This window comes from Mytilus californianus, unplaced genomic scaffold (assembly GCF_021869535.1).
Source record: "Mytilus californianus isolate M0D057914Y unplaced genomic scaffold, xbMytCali1.0.p SCAF_5, whole genome shotgun sequence".
NCBI classification, from domain to species: Eukaryota; Metazoa; Mollusca; class Bivalvia; order Mytilida; family Mytilidae; genus Mytilus; species Mytilus californianus.
The window spans coordinates 62,296,195-62,317,080 of record NW_026262701.1 but is presented as its reverse complement, the minus strand read 5'-3'; the positions used below and the strand labels follow the sequence as shown (position 1 = coordinate 62,317,080).

The 20,886-nt window shown below is 33.2% G+C and overlaps 1 protein-coding gene across 1 annotated transcript in view; it reads right to left on the bottom strand.

Annotated features, from left to right (window-relative positions):
• LOC127701145 (tetratricopeptide repeat protein 12-like) overlaps positions 1–20,886 on the bottom strand; it is a 157,676-nt gene that overhangs the window by 25,825 nt on the left and 110,965 nt on the right. The window contains exons 14-15 of the mRNA XM_052204956.1: positions 3,594–3,875; positions 1,055–1,157 (exon numbers count right to left, since the gene is read on the bottom strand). Of these exons, the coding sequence (XP_052060916.1) occupies positions 1,055–1,157; positions 3,594–3,875 (385 nt within the window). The remainder of the gene's footprint in view (positions 1–1,054; positions 1,158–3,593; positions 3,876–20,886) is intronic.

Genomic DNA, 20,886 nt, shown 5'->3' with positions numbered 1-20,886 from the left:
AAAAATTTATAAGTTATAATCCCAATTTAAATAGATTTTTTTAGGAACAAATGTTTGTTTTTTGGTTGTTTTTTTTTTTAAGTTTATGGATGCATATACCACTTTTTATTAATTAATTACGTTCCTGCAGGTGAAATCCTACTTCCTCAATAAATATATGTATTTGTGATAAAATTAAGTAAAACTTTTTTTTGAGTAATACATATATTACAATCATTGAAATCTAATACATCACTGCCACATATATTATGTTTATTTTTATATATCAAGCTCTAAATTAACCAGAGTTTGGACAAGTAGTAAATAAGTTGAACAGAAACTACCAAATATCAGCCATTCTCGTAACTACAGATATGATATAAATAAAGGCAACAGTAGTATACTGCTGTTCGAAACTCATAAATCGATAGAGATAAAAACAAATCCGGGTTACAAACTAAAACTGAGGGAAACGCATCAAATATAAGAGGAGAACAACGACACAACAAAAACACAACATTAAAATGTAACACATAGAAACGAACTATAATATATAAATGGCCATTTTCCTGACTTGGTACAGGACATTTTAAGAAAAAAATGGTGGGTTGAACCTGGTTTTGTGGCATGCCAAACCTCCTGCTTTTATGGCAACGTCAAACACAATACCAAAACGACAACACCACATGACAGGACCACAATACAAATAAATGGGAGAACATATAGGACAAAGAAACACACGAATAATAGCTAACAAAAGGTACTAGGCTTAAAATTCAATACGCCAGACGTGCGTCTCGTCCACACAAGACCAACCAGTGACGCTCAAATGAAAAAAAGTTTGAAAGCCAAAACAAGTGCAAAGCTGAAGAGCACCGAGGACCAAAACTTCCAAAAAGTTGCGCCTAACACGGCCAGGCTTTTCTGCCTGGAACAAGAACATCCTTATTATTTAGAATAATTTATAATTTTGCAAACAGTAAATATAAGACTATTAAAATATTGCACATGCATGGATGGAATGAGAAAAGATCCTCCTGAAATCTATGTTGTACATGTTGATAGATAATAATACCTTTGTGATCAACAATAAATATTCTAGCCTGATCATTTATTTGAGTACATCCTGCTAAACCCTTTAATGCCGATTTCTTATTTTCTTCCAATTCTTCTTCATTCTAAAAAAAATTATAAGAATCTGCATCTACTTTTCAAGAAATATTTCTACATCTAGTACGGATTACATATTATTTACCAACAATGTGTATTACATATAGTACGGATTACATATTATTTACCAACAATGTGTATTACATATAGTATGGATTACATATTATTTACCAACAATGTGTATTACATATAGTATGGATTACATGTTATTTACCAACAATGTGAAGCCTTTTCTCACAGTATAATTCTACAATAGACATGAAAGCAATGAAACAATAAATGGCAAAATCAATATATTGCGGAAGCATTTCATAATTTTTCCATAATGCATATATTGTTTATGAAAAAACTGCTTGGTATTTTAGAGTTTCTATGAAGTTTGGATCACTCACTATGCCTCTTTGCAAAAAAAATGGCTAAAAATGCAAAACTTTCAAAGTCTATGGACATGACTGAGTATGCGAGGCCAAATAATTTTCATGGACATGAGATACATGTTAATACAACTGCATACCAAAAAATTTAAAGCTTCTCTCTATTATAGTTTTCAAGATAGTAGATAAAAATGAAAAAAAATGGTAAAATTTGTCATTTAAGGGCAATAACTCCTATAGTAAGTTGTCTGACAGTTTTGACATATATGGACAATTGGTAGAGCTCAACATTCTGAACATTTTTAATGCTGTCTGAATTTCTCTATTTGTAACGGTTTTCAAAATAATAGACAAAGCTTGCATTTTACCCCTATGTTCTAATTTTAGCCATATCAGCCATCTTGGTTGGCAGGCGGCGTCATCGGACACATTTGTTTAAACTAGATACCCCAATGATGATTGTGGCCAAGTTTGGTTAAATTTGGCTAAGTAGTTTCAGAGGAGAAGATTTTTGTAAAAGTTAACAGAGGACGAAAACGGACGATGGACGCCAAGTGATGAGAAAAGCTCACTTAGTCCTTTGGGTAAGGTGAGCAAAAAAACTAAGTCCATTTATCAGTAAAATACAGAAAATATAAATAAATATTTTAAAAATCTTGCTCTGGATACTGTATTTTTGGTCATAAACAAGCTTCTGTCAAAATTTCATAAAGTTCCATGTAGATCTGACAAAGTTGTTGATGTCTAAAAAAAATTTAACCACAGACTGAACTTAAATGTTGGCGATGCCGATGACAGAATTTAGGATCGCTATATTTTCGCTTTCGTGAAATAAATTTCACAGGTTCGACAAAAAAAAGATTGTCAGGTGAAAAGTGAGAATTTTTTGTGTATCATTGAAGAAATCGCATATGTCCGTTGCAAGGGACGAAATGTACATTGTTGTAACCTTTGAGAGACATCAATGACCTAAGGAATAGCCAATGGAAATGTCGTAATATTGTCTCATGATGCTGGAATAGCCAATCAACTTAACGCAGTTTTCGTATCACTTTTTCTTATCACACTCCGTGTAGTGTGATACGAGAAATATCTCTTCATGCAAGAAATAGATAACAAGCCACAACCATAAGAGAAATGCTAATACAACTGCATACCAAATATCTTTGACTAGACCATTATTGGTTCCACTTAAACTGGTCATTTTGGAAACTTTAACATGTTAACTATGCAAAACATTTCAAAGTCAATTGACTATGACTGAGGGGGCAGGGCAAAATGATATCCAATGAAATGATATGTGCTCATACAACTGCATACCAAATATCATTGACTTACCATTAGTGGTTCCACTTATACTGACCTAATCACAAACTTTTAACAAATTGTTGACTCTGCTAACATGACAACAGCAAGTGTAATTTTATTTTTTACATTTGTTTTACATTTGTCATGTCAGGGATTTTTATAGCTTACTATGCTGTATGGGTTTTGCTCATTGTTGAAGGCAATACTGTCAGTGCTTACTTCTATGTAACTTTGTCTCTGGTGAAAATTTCTCCCAGTGGCAATCAGACGACATCTTCTTATTTTTATATACAAGTCTCGCTTCTGAACTTTGAGGCAGGCAAGAAACAGTTGTGTTTAAGGGCAATAGCTCTTTTAATCAATCATTCAAATCATTCTAGAAACTGAGTAATTTGTAACACAGTAATTTTTGAGGAGGGAAAGGCATTGGCTTTATTCGAAAAGCAGGAAAGTTAGCATTTAAAATGAAATGTAGTATTTCAATTTATTTTAATTCTAAATAAATTTTATCCTGGAGAAAGCTTAAATATTATTTAAGAGGATATGAAGAATTTGTTCACCTGTGTAATGGAAAGGATCATACTGTTATAAGATCTCTTCCAAAACATGTATAATGTTATATTATAAATAACCCAACACATATTTTTATATATCAATTATTGAATATGAAAATTGACTCAAAGACAGATGGCATACCATAAAACCAAACAAAACTTATAAAATAAAATGCTCCAGAGCTCCAGAGGTCATAATGGCACTTACCTTTATACAATACAGCAAAAGTTCATGCCCTGCATTTTCACAGAACCAATCTACTGTTGGAATGGAATGTGGCAGAATATGGCCGAGAATAGTAAATGCTCTTTGAACTATCAGTTTGTAATGCTTGAACTTTGAACATAATTCTAAACAATTTTTACAAATAGGCAAACTAAATTCCTTCATATTTTGAGATGGTTCGTATGTTAGATTTGCTAACATTCCAAGACATGATTCAACTAATTCAATGCTGACTGGTTCTTTTAATTTATCTTTGTGGATAACCTGCAAATATTTTCAAAGTCCATTATCATAAACTATTAACATAGAAATATGTTTCAACTTACTATAGCAATTTAACATAGTTAGTGCAATACCACAAAATGACTTATTATGTATGACCTAATGATTGGTTTATTTTATATGACCAAAAACTATAACAAACTATACATTGTAGATATTTTTTTGTCATACATACCACAAATTAGGCCATAAATTAGGAAACTAAGGTCAAAGTGAAATAACACAAACTTACTTTAGTTCAACTAAATAAAGGCAACAGTAGTATATTAGAGGCTCTAAAGAGCCTGTGTCGCTCACCTGCATCTTCAACAATTGCCACTTTTTTTGTAAAAATCATCATTAAAGGGGAAAAACAGTATTAAGAGTAAACTGAAAATTTCAGCCAAGTTCACGTATTTGTAGATCTTATCCTGCTGATCATTTTCATGCTCCCGCCGTAGCGGAGGGGGTATTAAGTTTTACCCTTGTACGTCTGTACGTCCCGACATTGGTTTTCCGTTCTCTAACTTTAGTTTGCCTCAACCAAATGTTATGAAACTTATACACAATGCTTATTACCACAAAACACAGATGAAGTTTGAATTTTGGTGGCGTCACTTTTACCTTTCTAGAGTAATGTCCTTTTACAAATAGAATAAATGTGCTTCGCCGAGCACAGCTGGATACGACCGCAGAGGTCCAACCCTTAACAGTTGGGGCAAAAATGGACACAATATACAAGCTTGATACAGGTCTGAATTTGGATTGTAATTAAATATTTGACACATTATAGGTTTCTGACACAGAATAAATGTAGTCAAAGAACTTGCAATTGGTTGTATGATTTGAATTTATATTCAATTGAAGATTTCTTGCTGTTGTGCAATACACTGTGCTGTTGCGCAATACTTAGTAAATCTGTTTTAAGACTATATACAAAGAATTTGCAAAATAAATTGTGACCCCCAATTTTTTTTTTGGAAAATTGATAATTTATTAAATCTTTAGGAAAAAAATTGACCCCCCCCCCAAAAAAAAAAAATTGAATTTTTTTACTCCCCCCCACTTCCAAAAAAAATAATATTTGAAGAAATTTTCTTTTTGTAAAATGTGGTACAATTTAAGAGACTTCAGACATCCATACACTTAAACACAAGTTATTGTCTGAAAACTAGAAAAATGCTTGTTTAAATTGGTTATATGATTTTAATTTATATTCAATTGAAGATTTCTTGCTGTTGTGCAATACACTGTGCTGTTGCGCAATACTTAGTAAATCTGTTTTCAGACTATATACAAAGAATAAGAAAAAAAAATTGTGACCCCCAATTTTTTTTTTGGAAAATTGATAATTTATTAAATCTTTAGGGGAAAAAAATTGACCCCCCCCCCCCTCCAAAAAAAATTTAATTTTTTTACTCCCCCCACTTCCAAAAAAAATAATATTTGAAGAAATTTTCTTTTTGTAAAATGTGGTACAATTTGAGAGACATCCATACACTTAAACACAAGTTATTCAATGTCTGAAAACTAGAATGAATATTTGACACAGCATAGGTTTGTGACGCAAAATAAATGTGGTCAAAGAACTGAAAAATTTGAAATTGGACATTTACCTATTATGGTCCAATATCCAAAATCTAAGTACATTGTTAGAATCAGCATATCAAAGAACCCCAAGAATTCAATTTTTGATGAAATCAAACAAAAGTTTAATTTAGGACCCTTAATTTGGACCTCAATGTGGACCAATTTGATAAAGGAGTCCAAAATCCAAAATCTCAATATACATGGTTAGATTCAGCATTTCAAAGAACCCCATCAATTCAATTTTTGTTGAAATCAAACAAAGTTTAATTTTGGACCCTGATTTGGACCAACATGAAAACTGTGCCCAAAAATCCAATATTTAAATACAGGTTTAGATTCAGCATTTGAAAGAACCCTATACATAATTAATTTATGTTGAAATGAAACACAGTTTAATTTTATCCATATACTTATTAATTTTCTGTTCAAATGGAAATACCTCAAACTGAATAAATGATATACAAATAGTTCTCTAAAATTAGATATGATTTAACCACGAAAAATAGTTCTCTAAAATTAGATATGATGTTATATCTATTTTCAAATTATAATCAATACAAGAGGCTGTCAGAGTGACAGCAAACCGGATTTCCTGCAGAGGTCGAACCCTGAACAGTTGAGCAAGTATGGACACTACATTTAAGCTTAAAACAGCTCTGAATTCGAATTGTGATTGAATATTTGACACAGCATAGGTTTGTGACACAAAATAAATGTGCTCAAAGAACTGAAAAATTTGAAATTGGACATTTACCTATTATGGTCCGATATCCAAAATCTAAGTACATTGTTAGAATCAGCATATCAAAGAACCCCAAGAATTCAATTTTTGATTAAATCAAACAAAAGTTTAATTTAGAACACTTTGGACCTCAATGTGGACCAATTTGATAAAGGAGCCCAAAATCCAAAATCTCTAAATACATGGTTAGATTCAGCATTTAAAAAAAACCCATCAATTCAATTTTTTTTGAAATCAAAAAAAGTTTAATTTTGGACCCTGATTTGGACCAACTAGGAAACTGGGCCCAAAAACCCAATATTTAAATACAGATTTAGATTCAGCATTTGAAAGAACCCTATATATATTTATTTTATGTTTAAATGAAACACAGTTTAATTTTATCAATATACTTATTAATTTTCTGTTCAAAGGGAAATAACTCAAACTGAATAAATGATAAACAAATAGTTCTCTAAAATTAGACATGATTTAACCACTAAAAAATAGTTCTCTAAAATTAGATATGATGTTATATATTTTCCAATTATAATCAATAAAATTAGATATGATTTAACCACAAAAACATTATTAGAATCAGCATATCAAAGAACCTCAAGAATTAAATTTTTGATGAAATTAAACAAAACTCAGAAATCTAAATATATGTTTATTAATAGACAATATAAGCTTAGTTTTTAAAGGAATTCACTTCATCAAAAAAAAAAACGTTAGTGAGTGAGTGAGTGAGTGAACGAGAAAAGCTAAAATCCTGAAAATTGAACTTGACCTTTATTTAGTCACAGGAAACAACATATATAAATTTGAAAAAATTTCGTCGAAGTGTTTTCATGTTAATGAACGGACACTGTTTGGCAGCCTCCAGCCCATCCGTCCGCCGCCCACCGTACATCCCTAATCAATAACCGATTTTTCCTTATAAAATACGGTTAAAAATGCTAGTTTTGGCCCCTAATTCCTGAACGGTTTGGGCAATTACCCCCAAAATGAATCACAACCTTCTACTAGTGGTATTGAACCTTGTGGTACAATTTCAGAGAAATTAAAATACTTATACACAAGTTATTGTCCTGAAACTAGAAAAATGCTTGTTTTGGGCCCCTTTTTGGCCCCTAATTCCAAAACGGTTGGGACCATCACCCCTAAAAACAATCCCAACCGTCCTTTTGTGGTATTGAACCTTTTGATTAAATTTCATAGAGATCCATACACTTAAACTAAAGTTATTGTCCTGAAACCAAATGTCTTCAGACGACGACGTGATAGCTATATACGAACGCAAATTTTTTGCAGTCGTATAAAAATTACAGAATTTTTCGTTTCCATTCTCTAACTTTAGTTTGCCTCAACCAAATGATATGATTTGATTTTGATTTTTGGTGTTTTAACGCCACTTTTAAGCACCGCTTTTGGGCTATTTCGTGGCCGCCAGTTTTTATTGGTGGAGGAAGCCGGAGTGCCCGGAGAAAACCACAGACCTTCGATAGGAAAACTGACAATCCTAGTGCCAAATGATATGAATCTGATACACAATGCTTATTACCACAAAACACAGATCAAGTTTGAATCCCTTTACAAATGGAATAAAATGCTTTGCTGAGCGCAGCAAGATACGACTGCAGAGGTCTAACCCTGAATAGTTGGGGCAAGTTTGGACACAATATTCAAGCTTGATACTGTCTGAATTTTGATTGTGATCAAATTTTTGACATATTATAGATAGGTTTCTGACACAAAATAAATGTGGTCAAAGATCTTAAAAATTTGAAATGGGACATTTAATTTACCTAGAATGGTCTGATATCCAAAATCTAACAACATGGTTAGATTCAGCATATAAAAAAACACCAAAAATTTAATTTTAGTTGAAATCAAACAAAGTTTAATTTTAGACCCTTCAAACCGTAATATGGACTAATTTGAAAACAGAGCCCTAAACAATACTGTGCAATTGAAAATTTCTAGCTATTGCCCAATACTGTGCTATTGTGAAATACTGTGCAATTGAAGATTTCTTGCTATTGCGCAATATTGTGCAATCATTTGAAATTTCAAAAATTTTGAAGAAAAATAATATGAACCCCCCCAAAAAAAATTGGAAAAAAAAATCCCCCCAAACTTTTTGAACCCCCTCCCCCTTGGAGTAATTACCCCCAAATTAATCCCAGCCTTCCCTTTGTGGTATGGAACCTTGTAGTACAATTTTAGAGAGATCCATACACTTAAACACAAGTTATTGTCTGGAAACTAGAAAAATGCTTGTTTTTGGCCCCTTTTTTGCCCCTAATTCCTGAACCGTTGGGGCAATTACCCCCAAACTCAATCCCAGCCTTCCCTTTGTGATATGAAACCTTGTGGTACAATTTATGAGAGATCTATAAACTAACACACAAGCTATTGTCCGGAAACTACAAAAATGCTGGTTTTTGGCCCCTAATTCCTAAACTGTTGGTACCATAACCCCCAAAATCAATCCCAACCTTCCTTTTGTGGTATTGAACCTTCTGGTAAAATTTCTTAGAGATCCATTCAATTAAACTAAATTTATTGTCAGGAAACCAAATGTGCCTTCGGACGACGACGACACCATAGCATTAATTTATTATATGACGCTAAAAAAATTTTGCGGTCATATAAAAATATCTGAATTTTTCGTTTCCATTCTCTAACTTAAGTTTGCCTCAACCAAATGTTATGAAACCTATACACAATGCTTATTACCACAAAACTAAGATCAAGTACGAATTTGGGTAGCGTCACTTTTACCGTTCTTGAGTTATGTCACTTTATAACATTATATGCAAGCAGGGGCATTATCTGTGTCCCATGGACACATTCCCCATTTATTTTTAAAGTTTCTATTTATATATATATTACAGTTTTGAAGATAATAGGCAAAAAACACCAAAAATATGGTAAAAATTATCATTAAAGGGTAATAACTCCAATAAAGAGTCAACTGAAGATTTCAACCATTTTTATGACTTATTTGTAGATCTTGTCTTGCTGATCATGTTTTGTTTTTTTAAAGTTTCTATCTATCTATGATAGTTTTCAAAATAATAGGCAAAAAATGAAAAATTCACTAGAGGGCAATAACTTCAATAAGGAATTGTCCAACAACTTCGGTCTTAATGACACATTTGCAGATCTTGTCTTGCTAATAATTTTTATACGACCACAAAATTTTTTGCGATCGTATATTGGTATCACGTCATCGTCAGCTGCTTCGGCGTCAGCGTCGTCCGAAGACATTTGGTTTCCGGACAATAACTTTAGTTTAAGTGTATGGATCTCTATGAAATTTAACCAAAAGGTTTAATACCACAAAAGGAAGGTTGGGATTGTTAGTGGAGGTGAACCATTTAGGAATTAGGGGCCAAAAAGGGGCCAAAACAAGCATTTTTGTAGTTTCAGGACAATAACTTGTGTATAAGTATTTTGATTGCCCTTAAATTGTACCACAAGGTTCAATACCACAAGTAGAAGGTGTGGATTCATTTTGGGGGTAATTGCCCAAACCGTTCAGGAATTAGGGGCCAAAAAGAGTTTAAAACAAGCATTTTTCGAGTTTTCAGACTATAACTTGTGTTTAAGTGTATGGATGTCTCTTAATTTGTACCACATTTTACAAAAAGAAAATTTCTTCAAAATCAATTTTTTTGGAAAGGGGGGGGGGGCAATTTTTTTTTCCTCCAAAGAAAATTCTCTTCAAATATTATTTATTTTGGAGGGGGGTAAAAAAAAAATTTTGGAGGGTAAAAAAATTTTTTTTTTTTTTGGGGGGGGGCATTTTTTTTCCCTCAAGATTTAAGAAATTGACAGTTTTCCAAAGAAAAAAACTGGGGGTCACAATTTATTTTGCTAATTCTTTGTATATAGTCTGAAAACAGATTTACTAAGTATTGCACAACAGCACAGTGTATTGCACAACAGTAAGAAATCTTCAATTGAATATAAATTCAAATCTTACATTTGGATTCCGGACAATAACTTTAGTTTAAGTGTATGGATCTCTATGACATTTAACCAAAAGGTTCAATACCACAAAAGGAAGGTTGGTATTGTTTTTGGGGGTGATGGTCCTAACAGTTTAGGAATTAGGGGCCAAAAAGGGGCCAAAACAAGCATTTTTCTAGTTTCAGGACAATAATTTGTGTATAAGTATTTTGATTGCTCTGAAATTGTACCACAAGGTTCAATACCACAAGTAGAAGGTTGGGATTCATTTTGGGGGTAACTGCCCAAACCTTTCAGGAATTAGGGGCCAAAAACGGTCTAAAACAAGCATTTTTCTAGTTTTCAGACAATAACTAGTGTTTAAGTGTATGGATGTCTCTTAATTTGTGATTTAAGAAATTGTCAATTTCCAAAGAAAAAAATTGGGGGTCACAATTTATTTTGCTAATTCTTTGTATATAGTCTGAAAACAGATTTACTATTAAAGTATTGTGCAACAGCACAGTGTATTGCAAGAAATCTTCAATTGAATATAAATTCAAATCATACAACCAATTTCAAGTTCTTTGACTACATTTGTTCTGTGTCAGAAACCTATAATGTGTCAAATATTTAATTACAATCCAAATTCAGACCTGTATCAAGCTTGAATATATTGTCCATGATTGCCCCAACTGTTCAGGGGGTGGACCTCTGCAGTCGTATCCAGCTGCGCTCGGCGAAGCAGTTTATTGCTATTCAAAATTTCTATTTTATCTATTATAGTTTTCAAGACATAAGCAAAAAAGCAAAAAAATAGGAATAAACTGTTAACACAGAGATATGTCTCTCCTATTTGTTATTTTGATAATGCAAATGTTGAAATCAAAATAGCAATACTTTTACATGTAAGTTATGCAAATATTCAAAGTCAATGAACCATGACTGAAAGTACAGGTCTAAACAATTTCCATGGAAATGAAATGTGCCAATGCTAATACAACTGCATACCAAATACCATTGACTTTTCATAAGTCGTTCCCTTTAAACAAACCTAAACACAAATATTAACTTGTAAACTATGTAAAGTCAATGAACCATAATCACTGTGTATCATCGCCACCGGAAATTGGGTACTAACGAAGTGGAGAGAAATGGAAAAAAAAAGTAAACAAGGTAAGAATTCATTCAATTTAAAGCATTTCTACTGATTTGACGAGGGTACCGCTTAAGAAATGATTTTCTGATATATAATTCTTTAAATTATTAGGCCGATAAGTACAAAATTAAGACAATATTTTGTGTTATACTCCAAAGCTTGCCACTTAGTACCTGAAAATTTCGAGGTCGATTGTCCTCTGTCGCCCCATTGGCAAGATATTCAACTGTTTTTCATTATTTTTCCAGACACGTTTTTAGATTATGATAGTGTGACATCATATTGACTGAAATCTGTTGTCATAAAGATGTTTTTAAAGAATATGGACCAAAACATTGTTTGTTTATTGTACGGCGAATTGCAGGACGTTGTACGGCGAATTGCAAAATAACAACTTTTGTCTGTACGGCGTCTTGCAATATATTGTAATTTCAAGATGAAATTAATCACTGTTTAGATAATATCAAGTGACGAAATTTTGGCTGTATCAAAGCTTTACCGGCTTACAAATATACAAAATAAACTACTTATCAAATATTATAAAATATATGCCGTTAATTTCGTTCAGAAGTCGTCGTTGCGTATACCTCTATTTGACTTTGTGTTTTTAAAGACAAAAAGGTTTTTTTCAACCATATTATCCTAAATACATTCATATATCGTTATAATACTAACGACTGTTGTCTTATTTGTTGTCAGGGTGAAATTTTGTAAGTTCAATACGAAAAACCGACCATTCATCTTTTGTTGGTTCTGTTTTTTTTTTTTTTTAAATATAAACAGTGGAGATGTTGTATGATTGCAAATAAGATAACTATCCACCAGGGTCAAATAAAGTGTATGTAAGCAATTATATGCTATCGTTTGGCCTTCAACAACGAAAAATCGTACCTTACAGTCGGCTATAAAAAGCCCCGACATGAAAATTGTGGAAGGATTCAACAAGAAAACTAACGGCCTAACTCATAACAAAACAATTTACGAAAAATAACAAATATGATAGAAATGAACCAACGACAAACTACAGGCTCGTGGCTTCGGACAGACACATAAAGAATGTGCTGGGTTAAATAGATATAGGAAGATGTGGTATGCGTGCCAATGAGACAACTCTCCATCCAAGTCACAATTTATACAGTAAAAGTAAACCATTATAGGTCAAGATACAGTCTTCAACATTGTTTATTGTTTATTCTTTAAATTTCTGAAATGAATAATTTGTTAATAGAAAAGTGAAGAAAATACTTTGTTTTCATTGAAAATTAGGAGAAATAAATCATGAATTGTGTTTCGAATTAACTTTCTTGTTTCTTATTGAAAATAAGATTGTATTTTTTTTTTAGTTAAATTAAATTCAATCAATCTTTTTATTTACAGGGAAAAAATAATAAAAGACTGTTGCTAAGGCTGTTTGGCCTTACCTTAAATGAGTAGATGGAGGGGTAGTGAAAAGGAGTGTATTCGTCCGAATTTTCATTGTTACAGTAGTACATTTTCATGATTACTATGTATAATATTTCTCAGTAAATTTTAATGTGATATTGTGCCAATTAAAATTATATAATTAATACAAGTAAGACTTGCATTTGCCTTAAAAGATATAGCAGTACGTGATTATTTGTTTTCAAACACACCTTCTCTGTTTTGAAACTTATAAAGGTATGGATCTCGGCCTATCTGTTTGGTTGAATATAAATGTGAATTCATAGAGTTTCAAAATCAACAGTAAGCCCTATTTTTGTGTGTGTGTAAATAATCTAATCTTCAGATAGATGCTAAAATTAAAATCATTTTTCTTAATAAGAAGAAAAAAGTGCAACTTAAGCACGCCTGAATGTAAAAAGGTGTACCCGACTTATTCGTTCACGATTTTCGGTATTTTAACAAAACTGTTTACGAGGGCAAATAAATAAATGAACGCTATCAAATCAACATTTAAATTTACGTGGATTTTCCCAAAAGAATTTATGAGTATGCACCATCAGGATTCAAAAATATTTCAACCTGTCCTTATTAGATGTTATTTCATTATAATTCTTTAAACTTACAAGTCGAAGATGCTAGCTTTTGTGAATTGTATTAATAAGTATATAATATTAAGATGACAACCAAAACAAACTTCATACAAGGTCATCTTTATTCTCAAGTAGAAACTTTATATAAATAGTTTATGCCGTAGCCACAGCCGGATTTGTATCCCTTGTATCGGATTCTTCTTTCATTCTTTCCAAAAATGATTAATCTAAGGTTAATATTTTTTTTAAATTTAAACAGTGTTAGCCACCGAGCTTGTTCATTTCTTACTATATAGAGATGAAGTTTTTTTTTAGAAAATTAATGTTCTTTATTCTAATATATTGGCTGTATCTGCCTTTTACAAATAAGACAGTAACATTAATTGAAAAAGGAGACGTGGAATGGTTTTCACTGAGAGGACTTTCAAACAAAGTCCAAATGAAATAGATTTGACCAACTATTGGTTACTATACACTTCACAATGAACAAAACCCATACCGTATCAAAACTGCCTGATTTATGACAAAATCATAAACAAATATGTCAGGCAGCAACTTACGACAGCCGCTATATTACATGTTCCTGACCAGGGACAGACACATATATATTGAGGCGGGCTTAAACATGTTTGTGAGCACTCAAACCTCCCTTAACATGGTGCTGTGGTGTAGCAATACAACATTTTTTTTTGCAGAGAATGATAATTCATTTATATTTCATTTTATCTGAAAGTTGAAAGAGAATCCATTCACTTAATGGTTCTAAATATTCAATGCGGAAAATTTCTCCTGCCATTACCTCCTTCCTTCCCTCCACCCACAACCCATCCCCAAAATGTTCATCACTTATATGCAAATGCTGACTAATGTTGTATGATTAAAACATTTGGTTGAGGCAATCTAAAGTTTGAGAACAGAAGCGACAGCTTTAGCTTTTTTTTCATTTATAAAAGGGCATAACTCAAGAACGGTAACAGTGGCGCTACCCAATTTATAACTTGATCTGTGTTTTGTGGTGATAAGCATTTCGTGTAAGTTTTAAAACATTTGGTTAAGGCATACTAAAGTTAGAGAACGGAAACCAATTATTGGGACTTTCTGAACGGACGGGAGAGACGGGTCGGACGGACATGGGTAACATTTAACGCTATGTCAGGGCAGAACAACAGGTCAGTAAAACAGTGACATGCCTTTCCGAAAGTTACAACATTTGCCAGCTTTTGCATATGCCGTATTCATATTGTATACATCAGGTATGTTTAAGATGTAATAGGACTGTGTTCAAGCCTTATATTGTGTATACATCTTAAATGGTGTCAAGCGAATTGTATTTTTATCAAATGCATAATTAGATATTTGAACCTAATACTTTATTTTCTTTAAAAAGACGGCAAATAAATATTTTGAAATTTGCAAGTTGCCATACAGTTGAAAACAAGTTGCCATACAGTAAATTTGTCAACATGAGCAAGTTGCCGTACCCTAGACTTTATTTGTTATGGTCTATATTCTTTAAAAACGTTCATTTTGACAACAAGTTTCAGTAAATATGATGCCACACTATAATAATCTAAAAAAGTGTCTGGAAAAATAATGAAAAATAGTTGAATATCTTGCCAATGGGGCGACAGAGGACGATCGACCTCGAAATTTTCAGGTACTAAGTGGCAAGTTCTTGAGTATAACACAAAATCTTGTCTTAACTTTATACTTATCGGCCTAATAATTTAAAGAATTATATATCAGAAAATCATTTCTTAAGCGGTACCCTCGTCAAATCAGTAGAAATGCTTTAAATTGAATGAATTCTTACCTTGTTTACTTTTTTTTCCATTTCTCTCCGCTTCGTTAGTACCCAATTTCCGGTGGCGATGATACACAGTGATAATGAGAGGGTGGGGTTATATAATCTCCAAGAAAATGAAAGCAAATGCCAATACATTTGCACACCAAATATCACTGACTTAACATTAGTGGTTCATCTTAAACTGATCTAATCACAAACTAGTACATGTAAACTAAGCAAAAGTTTCAAAGTCAATAGACCATGACTGAGGGTAAAGGACCAAATATTCTCCATGGAAATGAGATAAGCTAATGCTTATACAACTGCATACCAATCATCATTGATCTACCACTGACTGTTCCCCTTAAACTAACCTAATCACAAACTAATCAACAGTTTCCAAGTCAACAGACCATGACTGAAGGGGTGGGGCCAAACAATCACCATGGAAATGAGATACCGTATAGCGGGTTATTTTTGCGGGGTGTTTATTTTCGCTTATTTTGGCGGATACACTAAAATCAGGAAAATAAATTCCGCGAAAATTTATGCATACGTTGGGTAGTTTCGAAGTTAGCATGGTAAAAGAATTTTATAAACAATCTATTTTTACCTGTCGGCAGGTCAATAACGGTATATGTTAGTTTTAGCAAGATAAATGCCAAAGGGCATTGTACATACATTTATAAAATGACTGTCAGGTGTGTATACCCTTATTAATAAGTGTCAATTAGAATAAGAGTGTAAGGTACTCTTATCAGGTAATTAATTACTCTTATTAATTAGTGTCAAACTATATAAGAGTTGTAAACACTCATTATAATTTTGTAACCTAATTAGTAAGTACATCAAAGGTCCTGTCTATTTCGTTACTAATCAATGTAAAATTTACAAGACGTTTGAATACTTGTAACAAATATCAGAATCTAATCAATAAATAAGAGGTCATTCAGGTAAAAAAAATCAATTAACCATAACAATAGACACTTGTTTGAGAAGTTTTACAACTTTTTAACTGCAACAATTTCAGTATCCACCAAAATATTTAATTGGGATTTAAGAATCCACCAAAATAAAAACCGCCAAAATTTTTTGTATACTTTGTTGCCCCTAAATCGCGAAATTTTACACCTGCGAAAATAACCCGCTTTACGGTATGTCAATGCTTATACAACTGCATACCAAATATCATTGACCTACCACTAATGGTTCCCCATAAACTGACCTAATCACAAACTAATACATGTAAACTAAGCAAAGTTTAAAAGTCAATAGACCATGACTGAGGGGGTAGGGCCAAACAATTTCCATGGAAATGAGATATGCCAATGCTTATAAAACTGCATACCAAATATCATTGACCTACCACTAGTGGTTCCCCATAAACTGACCTTATCACAAACTAATACATGTAAACTAAGCAAAGTTTCAAAGTCAATAGACCATGACTGAGGGGGCGGGGCCAAATAATTTCCATGGAAATGAGATATACCAATGCTTATACAACTGCATACCAAATATCATTGACCTACCACTAATGGTTTACCACAAACTAGACCTAATCACAAACTAATACAAGGTTGAAGACGCCGCCGCATACGCCAGACACAGCATACCTATGTTTCGCTATTTGACTCCGTCAAGGCGAGACAAAAATCATCATTAAAGGGCAATAACTTCAACAAGGTGTTGACTTACAATTTCAAACATGTTGACTTATATGTAGATCTTGTTTTGCTGATCATTTTTGTTATTTAGAGTTTCTTTCTATCCATTATATCAAGATAATGGTCTAAAATAAAAATAAAATACTCCGCTGGGCGCAGCTTGATACGACCGCAGAGGTCGAACCCTGAACAGTTGGGCCAAGTATGGACACAACATTCAAGCTTGATACAGCACTGAATTTGGATTGTGATTAAATATTTGACACAGCATAGGTTTCAGTCACAGAATGAATGGGGTTTAAGAACTTAAAAATTTTTAATTTACCTATTGAAACCATATCATTACTATTTGCTTTTATATATAAATCAGAAATAACCAATTTAAAATGGAAATTTTAAAGAAAAAAAAAGGAAAAAAAGGAAAAAAAGGAAAAAAAAATTCCCCCCCCAAATTTTTTTAACCCCCTTATGATTCATCACCCCCAAACTCAATCCCAGCCTTCCCTTTGTGGTATGGTATCTTGCAGTACAATTTCAGAGAGATCCATACACTTGAACACAAGTTATTGTCTGGAAACTAGAAAAATGCTTGTTTTTTGGCCCCAAATTCATAAACGCTTAGGGCAATAACCCCCAAACTCAATCTCAGCCTTACCTTTGTGATATGGAACCTTGTAGTACAATTTCATAAAGATCCATACACTAACACACAAGTTATTGTCCTGAAACTAGAAAAATGCTTGTTTTTTGCCCCTTTTTGGCCCTTAATTCCTAAAATTTTGAAGCAATTACCCCCAAAATCAATCCCAGCCTTCCCTTTGTGGTATGGTACCTTGCAGTATAATTTCAGAGAGATCAATACACTTGAACACAAGTTATTGTCTGGAAACTAGCAAAATGGTTATTTTTGGACCCCTTTTGGCCCCTTATTCCTTAACGTTTTGAGCAATTACCCCCAAACTCAATTCCAGCTTTCCCTTTGTGATATGGAACCTTGTAGTACAATTTGAGAAAGATCCATACACTTTCACACAAGTTATTGTCCTAAAACTAGAAAAATGCTTGATTTTTTGCCCCTTTTTTGGCACTTAATTCTTAAAATTTTGAGGCAATTACCCCCAAACTCAATTCCAGCTTTCCCTTTGTGATATGGAACCTTGTAGTACAATTTGAGAAAGATCCATACACTTTCACACAAGTTATTGTCCTAAAACTAGAAAAATGCTTGATTTTTTGCCCCTTTTTTGGCACTTAATTCTTAAAATTTTGAGGCAATTACCCCCAAAATCAATCCAAGCATTCCCTTTTTGATATGGAACCTTGTGGTGCAATGGCAGAGAGATCCATACACTAACACACAAGTTATGTCTGGAAGTTACAAAAATGATTATTTTTGGCCCCTAATTCCTTAACTGTTGGTACCATAACCCCCAAAATCAATCCCCACCTTCCTTTCGTGGTATTGAACCTTATGGTAAAATTTCATAGAGATCCATTCACTTAAACTACAGTTAGAGTGCGAAAACCAATGTGTCTTCGGACGACGACGACGCAAACGTCATACCAATATACGACAGCAAAATTTTTTTGTGGTCGTATGAAAATTGGTGAATAACAGTTTTGATGTCAATAGACAGTAGGTAGATCTCATCATTCTGAACATTTATGCCCTGTATTTTCTCTATTTTTAACGGTTTTCAAGATAATAGCCAAACATTGCATTTTACCCCTATGTTCTATTTTTACCCATGTTGTCCATGTTGGTCAACAAATTTTTTTAACCCCCTTATGATTCATCACCCCCAAACTCAATCCCAGCCTTCCCTTTGTGGTATGGTATCTTGCAGTACAATTTCAGAGAGATCCATACACTTGAACACAAGTTATTGTCTGGAAACTAGAAAAATGCTTGTTTTTTGGCCCCAAATTCATAAACGCTTAGGGCAATAACCCCCAAACTCAATCTCAGCCTTACCTTTGTGATATGGAACCTTGTAGTACAATTTCATAAAGATCCATACACTAACACACAAGTTATTGTCCTGAAACTAGAAAAATGCTTGTTTTTTGCCCCTTTTTGGCCCTTAATTCCTAAAATTTTGAAGCAATTACCCCCAAAATCAATCCCAGCCTTCCCTTTGTGGTATGGTACCTTGCAGTATAATTTCAGAGAGATCAATACACTTGAACACAAGTTATTGTCTGGAAACTAGCAAAATGGTTATTTTTGGACCCCTTTTGGCCCCTTATTCCTTAACGTTTTGAGCAATTACCCCCAAACTCAATTCCAGCTTTCCCTTTGTGATATGGAACCTTGTAGTACAATTTGAGAAAGATCCATACACTTTCACACAAGTTATTGTCCTAAAACTAGAAAAATGCTTGATTTTTTGCCCCTTTTTTGGCACTTAATTCTTAAAATTTTGAGGCAATTACCCCCAAACTCAATTCCAGCTTTCCCTTTGTGATATGGAACCTTGTAGTACAATTTGAGAAAGATCCATACACTTTCACACAAGTTATTGTCCTAAAACTAGAAAAATGCTTGATTTTTTGCCCCTTTTTTGGCACTTAATTCTTAAAATTTTGAGGCAATTACCCCCAAAATCAATCCAAGCATTCCCTTTTTGATATGGAACCTTGTGGTGCAATGGCAGAGAGATCCATACACTAACACACAAGTTATGTCTGGAAGTTACAAAAATGATTATTTTTGGCCCCTAATTCCTTAACTGTTGGTACCATAACCCCCAAAATCAATCCCCACCTTCCTTTCGTGGTATTGAACCTTATGGTAAAATTTCATAGAGATCCATTCACTTAAACTACAGTTAGAGTGCGAAAACCAATGTGTCTTCGGACGACGACGACGCAAACGTCATACCAATATACGACAGCAAAATTTTTTTGTGGTCGTATGAAAATTGGTGAATAACAGTTTTGATGTCAATAGACAGTAGGTAGATCTCATCATTCTGAACATTTATGCCCTGTATTTTCTCTATTTTTAACGGTTTTCAAGATAATAGCCAAACATTGCATTTTACCCCTATGTTCTATTTTTACCCATGTTGTCCATGTTGGTCAACAAACAGGGTCATCAGACACACTTTTTAAACTAGATACCCTAATGATGATTGTGGCTAAGTTTGGTTCCAATTGGCCCAGTAGTTTTAGAGGAGAAGATTTTTGCAAAAGTTAACGGATGCTGACGGACAACAGATGACAGATGCAAATTGATGAGAACAGCTAGAAGTAAATAGATTCACCTGTTTATACAAAGTCCTCAGAAATGGTCCTGATTACTTTGAACTGTAATTTGTTCCATGTTTGAGTAGTCAGTACCGATTCTGGATTGTAGATATACTAAAGGTCCATTCATAATTTGTTGTCATGTTGTATTTAATATTTATAAGTGTCTGTTGTTTATACTGTACATATTTCTCCTTTGGTCAGTGGATGTGTGTTTTGTAATAATGAAAAGTATATTACACCTGAGTAAACATCCAGAAAAACAGTTACCTCCTTGCAAAAATCTTTTGACCTGACATTAAAAACCTGTCTGAGTAAGTCTAACTTGCTGAAATATGTGCCCAATGTACAAAATCCTCAAAGTCACACATAATAAGTTCTTAAGACAATTAATTTAAGCAACATATTAATTATCCTGATTTGCTTCAGAACTCTCCATTTGAACTCATGATATGTAAAATTAAGCATTTAGTACTCATATCAACAATATAATCAAAATAATTCAAAATCCGCTCTATTCTATTATAAATAAACTTCTGTGTAAATACATGTATTGCGTAGCAGTGGCAGTTGTATCCAGGTTTGAATGAAACATAAATCATAAATGAACTATTACTTTTATTATTTTATATTCATCACTTAATTTTGGCCCTTGGGGAATCTACTCAGCTAAAATTAAAATCTTGCTCCATGCCTAAGCCAAGAGCCTATGTGCGTACTGAAAAGTAGCAAAGTAAAGACCCCTCGCTTGACATCACACCAATCCAATTGGAACTATGGTTCCAAATAAATGCGTGAGGCTATCAGGAAGCATATGAGGCTATCAGGAAGCCTATGAGGCTATAAGAAAGCCTATGAGGCTAT